At 46.8% G+C, this 7,624-nt stretch overlaps 1 protein-coding gene across 2 annotated transcripts in view; it reads right to left on the reverse strand.

Moving 5' to 3' along the window:
* The window catches only part of PDCL2 (phosducin like 2), a 28,504-nt gene extending 26,719 nt beyond the window's left edge, over positions 1–1,785 (reverse strand). For both annotated transcript variants that reach the window (XM_067530534.1, XM_067530535.1), the window contains exon 1: positions 1,142–1,785. In XM_067530534.1, coding sequence (XP_067386635.1) covers positions 1,142–1,147 — 6 coding nt within the window. In that variant the 5' untranslated portion in view covers positions 1,148–1,785. The remainder of the gene's footprint in view (positions 1–1,141) is intronic.
* Between the last annotated feature and the right edge of the window lie 5,839 nt (positions 1,786–7,624).

The following is a 7,624-nucleotide window of genomic DNA, read 5'->3' on the forward strand; positions in this document are numbered from 1 at the left end:
ATTTTGTCCTAGTGCTGGGCATTTCTCCTTTACCTACTCATACTGTCTCCCACAGTAAATGCATCTCACTGTGGGTATGCAATCCTGGCCACCAGTTCTCCTTTGCTAGTGTCTCACTGTAAGTATATGTCCTAGTTCTTGTTTTATTATTTTGCTTTGTATTGCAGGCATTTGTTTCCATCACACTCATGTTTCCAGTGGAACGTCCATTCTTTCTTAAATAAACCTCCTTTGATTTTATTGTAAGTGCTCAGAAGTGCAGTTTGTTATACAGGAACAGTACTTAACACACTTGTAAACAGAGGTACAATGTTCCTTTGGGAGCAGAGGATCTGGGATGTCTGTGAGTAGCCAGTACCAGGGGCTAAATATCATAGGGGAATGCTTCAAAGAGACTCAAGGACTGGGGTGCACCTCTTGTTAACCTGCAAGGCAAAGAGGACTGGCATAGACTGCAGGAGAGTGATGGAGTGGCTTTAAGGCTGGCGGTGTCAGGGAACTAACCCTCAGCCACCATAGGCAAGAATCCCTATAGCTAGAAGCAGGGGGGAACAAGGTGATTCACAGACCTGGGTATCCTGATAACCATCACACCCAACTCCTTCCTCCAGTCACTGCTTCAACACCTTCGTGCAGCTTCTCCCCACCATGTCCACATCTTTGTTGCACTCCCTGCCCAGTGCCAACTTCTCCCACCTATGGCTGCAGCACATCTGCTCACCCAAACCCTGTCCACACAGTTGATACTGCCCTACAGCTTCACACCTTCGCTTAGCAGCCCCCAGCTTCACCCTTTTCATCCAGCTTTCCCAACAGCATCTTCACACCACCGCTGGGGTGCCCAACACCCCAGTGCCTGGAATTATCCACCTTCCCCCCACCCTGCCAGTAGGTGCATTCCCCAAAGCTCCCTCACCTTCATGTCTGCCTAAAGGCGGCTCCCACACAGCTAGGCTCCCCCTTCCCTCACTCAGCTCATCTCTCCACACCCCACCCTCTCGCCTCCCAGCTCTGCTCACTCCTCTCATCCCCATCTTTCCCTCTCCAGCTGGGCTCACCCCCATAATCCCATCCCCCGCGCTCAGCTCTCCTGCAGCTTCAGCGGCTTCCCGCTTGCTCCCCGCCTCTCTAGCTCCCTCACCTGCATGGCCCACACTGGCAGTCGCTCGGCTCTCCTCACCGACGCAGCTGCGTCTACTCACGGCCGCGGGGAGGGGTTTGTCAGGGCGGCGGACCCCTGCGGACAGGGGTCGCGTTGCACCGTCCTTTCGCTGGCGCCGGGGCACCTAGGTGTGAAGCGACCGCGAGCCCGAACAGTTTTGGCCGTTTAGAACGGCCGCCGCGTAGACACAGGGGAGTGGGCGGGGCCAAGGGAACGGTTCCATGCGTATTCAAATCAGTGTCCTCCAGCGGCCGTTAGAACCGCGGCCGAGCTTCAGCGCGAGCGAGCAGGGGCCCTCCCGGGGGTTCAACGGGCGCTGCGTCCGCTCCTGCCGCTCTTCTCTCCCTCGGGTTCCAGAGGGAGGAGCCCCCCTCAGTGCCTATCGCCTCTTTTTGCCGCATGGGCAAATCCATCTGCCTTGAAACCCGCGGGCGCGGAGCTACCATTACATGCAGCACGGAGAGTGCCAGTTAATTAGCATGGGTCCCCCGAGCTCTCAGGGCCCCACGGGGGCACCTCAGCAGTGCATGTGTAGGCGGCGGATTTGGAAAAACGTAGCGAGTCAGTGTGTAAATAACGCGTGACCCTTTAGACCAGATGCACCGAAAACTTGCACGTGCTCAGTGCTGCCTTCCGCGCTCGGTGGCCACATTGCCTGGGCTATGTGAGAAGCAGGTGATGATGATTGATGGTCCACGTTGGCTGGCTCCTAAATGTCAGTACAAAGGGGTGTGTGGAAGGAAGGCCTGTATGATTGGCACTCAGTAGAAACAGCTACAGGTGGTAGATCGCCTGATCATTAAAGTCCATTGTGGCGTTCTTCCTTGACGTGACAGTGGCCGGCATGCAATCATTTTCACTATTTTTCAAAACGAATTATCTGCAGGTGGTTGGTCTCCAGCCCTTGCAGGGGGGCATGTGCATCTAAATAAATTATATATTATTTTGGTAGGCTAATTTTAACAATCAGGACTGCAAAACCAGTGCAATTTTCATGGTAATCTGAAAGGTCTTTCTGAAGCAGAGGTTCTCAGATTGTGGTGTAAACACCACTTGGTGGTGGATCACAGAGAGCTATTGGGTCATATGGTTCTAGCTCCTTATTTCCAGCCTGAAAACTAAACAAAAAGACAGCTCAAAAACCATGAAATGCTTTACTAATATTACTATGTGCAGTAGTTGCCACAGGGTTTTTGTAAAAGGGGAGGAGAAACAATAACAAATTGAAGAAAAAGGTCTACAGAATAATCTCCCTATTAAAATACAGTCCACATTATAGCAAGGCTTGAGAACTCTTGCTCTAACTCCTACATTTTCTGTGACACACATTAAATTATGATGATACATCACTACATAATGACTCTGATGATGTTCTGTCGCACCAATGCAAAGAAGGAAAAGAAGCAAAAAAGCATGTGAAATGGCCAGTGTCATCTTTTGCAAAAATCCACATAAAAATGATAGAAGAACCCAAAGATTCAGAATTTGAGAGCACTTGTAACAAGGATTCTAAAGTTCAGATGCTCATCCAAATCCATGGGGGTACTACAACTACTCCCAATATAGCCCTCTACCCAATAAGCCTAGTTTCTCCTTAACTCCTACCAACCTCCTCTATAGTGAAGAATAGGTCTCCTCACATTCTGGTATCACGGTGGGGAATATCCCAGTGCAGTGTATTCATTTGCATCATTTCTTCATGGGTTTGGATAGGGAGAGTCCACAGGAGCCCAGTTGGCTTCCCTCCCTTTCCCCTTTCTGTCCCTTTCACTTTCATAGGACTTTAACCCTGTGGAGATCCTGCAAAGGGACCACCTCAGGACAACTCTGCTAGGCACACATCTGCACATTGACACAAAGAGGAGCATGGGTCCCTTTATGAAAACAAAACATTATCATAGTTTAGCAATTCTTAATATTACATTATTTTATTTTACTGCATGAGGTATTTTCATTGAACTTTTGTGTTGGTAAGACCAGTGCAATTTTTAAAATCTTTTATTTTCTTGTTTACTGATTCAGCAACTACAGTATCAGTAAAGTGCCCAATATTGCTTTGGGTTGCATGGGTGCACTAGGGAAGGAAATAGGCAACTGTAGATTTTTCCCTTGCTATTTCACCCATGTAGCAGTAGACCAGAATTCCTCGATACTGGTAATGATTATGATTGGAAGTGAATAGAAGAAAGCTTTTGTGAAAAGGATGAAATGCTATATGGAAGAAGGCATCTTTGAGAACGAGGGTTGCAAACCAGTACCCTGCTTCCAGGGAAGAAAGTATAGTTGCTAGGGACATCATCCTAAATTTCAGATGTCTGACATGCTTGTTCAATTGCTCCAACTTCCATTTTTCTTGGATATCAGAAAGTATCTAGAATAGAACCCTTTTTCCCTATGTTGAGGTGGGACTTGTTATATAGCTCCTAGAATTAGGAGTGATGAGATCTCCTGTGTAAGCAATTGATCGTGACAGGGATCCCTGAAGATAGACAGGGAAAGGGGTGGAAGGACAGGGTGGAGGTAAATTGCATCGTATAACCCATGGTAATGGGCTTCAATACCCATTTGTCCAATGTTATAGCTTCCCATGCTTGATGAAATAGAGGTGGTGTCCAAATTGAGGAAGAGGGTTTGTGTCATGCAGCTGATAAAACCTGGTCATTGAGTGGTCTGGACTCTTGACCAAACCATTAAAACAAGCATTTGGACAATGTTGAAGGCTGAGATGATGCAGCTGAGGTAGCTGCAGGCTTTTTCTTTGAAAATCTTGACCTCGTAGTTGGTGGTTCCAGTGGTCTAGGGAAGGTTGAACATTGAGTAGGGTGGGATCATTGTGCCAACTTAGACCAGCTACATTTTCTCTTATTTGCAGGTTTGTATATCCCTAAAGACCTATGTATTGCCCTAGAGTCTTTTAGGGTGGGAAGTGAGTTGTCCGAGGAATCTACAAAAATATTCTGGCCATCAAAAGGTAAATCCTCCATTGTTGATTGTACCTCCTGCAAAAACCAGGACAACTGAAGCCAGGAAGCATACCTCATCACAACTGCGATGGAAATAAGCCTAGCTGCAGTTTCCACAGCATCTAATAAAGCCTGCAATGAGGTATTTGCCATAAGCTAATTCTCCTTTATTATGGTGTTGAATTGTTCATGATGTTCCTGTGGTAAATGGTCAATAAACATATTATATTTCTTGTAGTTCAGGTATTTGTATTTTGATATCAACGACTGGGGATTATATATCCTGAACAGAAGTGTTGCTGATGAATAGCTCTAACAACCAAATAGGTCCAGACTTTTCTGGTCTTTATTATATGGGGTGGGCTTTTGGATAGGCTGCCTGCCCCTTTCATTGACTGCCCATTCCATGACCAGAGAGTTTGGTGCTCGGTGAAAGAATAAAAATTCAAATAAAAACTCAGAATCTCTGGCCAGGATGTAGTATCTTTTATCCGCCCTCTTATGTGGGTGTGGGTGTGTGGGGGTGTGGCGGGGGGGGGGGGGAGTGTTTGCTAGAGTTTGCCAGATGGATTTTGCTGACTCAAGGACGGCTTCATTAATTGGCAGTGCCACCCATGCTGAGGTAGATGTGTGCAACATGTCCAGGAGCTTGTGATGGGAGTCCTGTACTTCTTCCAGGGGAATTTTTCGGATGTCAACAACCCACTTCATCAAGTCCTGGAATTGAATAAAGTGATCAGCTAATTACTGCCTGTAAGGTCCTGGGTGAATTAAAGACAAAAAATACCAGGGAGCCAAAGAGTACAAGCAACCACACGTTTCTTCACAGAACTCTAATCACTAGAAAGCAAGCATGGCGGGACCCACAACGGATAATGGACATCCCTTCCAGGTGCGGGACCCACAACAAATAGTGGACATCCCTTCAGGTATTACCTGATTTCTCGGGAGCCCCCCCAGTGTCCTGGGTGGCGAGAATCCTTTCCACGGATGATCCATTCCTGTCCGTGATGGCTCAGCTCAGTCTGGGTGCTTTGCCCTTTTATAGACCTTGTCCCCTGCTAGCACCTTGTCAGTGTATTTCCACTACCATTGAGGTGGAGGGGGTTCCTGCCGTTGAGGTGGCGGGGGGAAACTAACACAGGCCCTGTGCTCAGAGTTGATGAACAGGCCTCCACCAGCTCTTGACTTCCTGCTATGCAACAAGCTAGGTGTCTGCGGTTATGCACCCGCCTCTGGGCCCCACACTGCCTCATCAGGTGATGATGACGAGATGTTTGTAAGGGGGGTAATCTGATCAGTTCTTGCCTCTTGCTTCTCAAAGGTCTTCTCAGGCTCAGAGTTGGGAGGAGAGATGGACAGTACCAGGGAATGAGGTCTTCTGTGTTCCCTGTTGGACTGAGTTGAGGTTCCTCAAAAATGTTGGCTGTACATTGCCCATGGACCCCAATAAGGCCAATGAAGGAGACCATAAAGCAAGGTGGAGCGGGATCCAGCACTGGTCCTCCCAAGTGTTGGAAGGAGTCTGATGTCCTGCCTTTGTTGCACTGGCAACAGAGAATATGGGTATGTCTTCACTGATGGCATCAAATTCGCCACCATCAGATCGATTCTTCGGGATTGATTGAGCGGAAGTGGAGCCTGCTCACTTGATCTGGAAGTCAACCGAATAAAACCACCCCTGGAAAAAGAGTAACACTGTATTGACAGGAAGGCATTTCCCATCGGCGCAGCACAGTGGGGACACCGCGCTATTTAGAATTTAGTAAGTCAACAGGAGTAGTACATAGATTAGCTTGCATATCTCCCGTCAACTGCTGCCGAATTTCATGGTAAGCGTAGACCAGGCCTACGACTCCCAAAATAAATTGTAGATCCCTGAACTGAAATTCAGAGTCTGAATCAGAATGCTCCTCCACATACTGTAAAGCGTGGAGGGGGGAACAACCCCTCCTTCTGGATAGTTGAAGAAGAAGGTGAGGTAGGTCTCTGAGAAACATGAGTAATTAATAAACCAGCAGACCTTGGTACTGAGAGGAGTCCAGCGGTTGCCAGGATCAGAGACTCAGGTTCATTTGGTACTACAATGTCTCTTGGGTACAAGAATTCCTGTAGTATCAGAAGCAAAACAGAGTTTGGTGCCTGAGCCGATGGTGTCACAGAGGCTGTATGAGACAGTGATGTTGGTACTACATGGTATTTTAGGTACTAGAATTCCTGCAGTACTGGAGCACTACAGAACTTAGTACCAGTGCTGATGATGTTGCAGAGGCCATGTGAGGCCCTGGCATTGGTATTGAGAGTGGCAAGGGTTGCACTGAAGCTTATCTATTGATAGTAGTGGTCTCTTTACTTCTGGGGCATGGGACTTAGATGAAATCTTAACATGCTTCATGGTACCCTTAGTACATGTAGTTTCACTAGCCCTCCTCTGAGGGCCTGAGGTCTCCAGTGACCAGATCTTCTCTGAAGAGGAACTCTCTGATGTTTTGCTCCTTTTATCCCCTTCCTTATACTTGGAGTGGAAAGCTCTCAGTACCAGTAGCAGGGTTATTGATACTTTAGTCAAGGAGAGCATCGGAAACTGACATTTCAATGTTGTCTTCCCCTTGGTAAGTTCTTGATGAACACGGTCTCAATGACAACGGGATACTGACAGACATGGAAGGTCCCTGTACAGGGGGGATTCTCTGAACTCGGGTCCGAAGTTCGTCTTAAGGCTTGCTCCATCATTAAAAGTCTATACTTAATTTCCTTATGGGGTCTTCCCTTAAAGATTAGCAGATTTTACACCTGCTATGAATGTGAGAGTCTCCCAAACACTGCATGCATCAGGAGTGCGTCACTAATGGGGATTTCTTCACAACACAAGAAGCACCTTTTAAAGCCTGAGGAGCCTGGCATCCCCGATACAAGAAAAATGTTACTCAAACCCCTCAAAAGAGGAAAAGAAATTAAAAAACAAATGTTTTAAGAAAAGAAAAAAGAGAATAAATGTTCCAACTATAAGGTAATAAACCTACTCTACTAACAATCTTATATAGCTAAACACTAATAAAAGAGGCAAACAAGAACTCACCAGACAGGCATATGCTGGACTCCGTCTCGGGCCAAAGGTGGTTGAGAAGGAACTTAGGACAGTTTGCCTGCACAGCCCCATATAGTCTCAGTACAGGGCATGAGGATGTATACGGTGCATGAGTAGGCCAAATGGGCACTGCTAACAAAAATCTCTGATCAAAGCCACAGAGCCGCATGCCCACCTAAAACTGGAGCCCTCACAGGGACTAGGAAAAGAAGCCTGTTTCTTTACTACATGTCTTTTCAGCACCTAGCACAAATCAGGCATTGATCCCTAATGAGTCTCTAAGCACAACTATAATTATAGTAATCACAGATGGCATTGCCTATTATTAAAGTTACTTGAAACTTTCCATTATAAGCAATTGAAAGTCTTATAACTTTGTCAACCCTTATCTGTTCTGGCTGAAATTTCCCA

This window comes from Emydura macquarii, unplaced genomic scaffold (assembly GCF_026122565.2).
Source record: "Emydura macquarii macquarii isolate MOO-44397 ecotype Brisbane River unplaced genomic scaffold, CSIRO-AGI_Emac_v2 contig_3108, whole genome shotgun sequence".
Taxonomy (NCBI): Eukaryota; Metazoa; Chordata; order Testudines; family Chelidae; genus Emydura; species Emydura macquarii.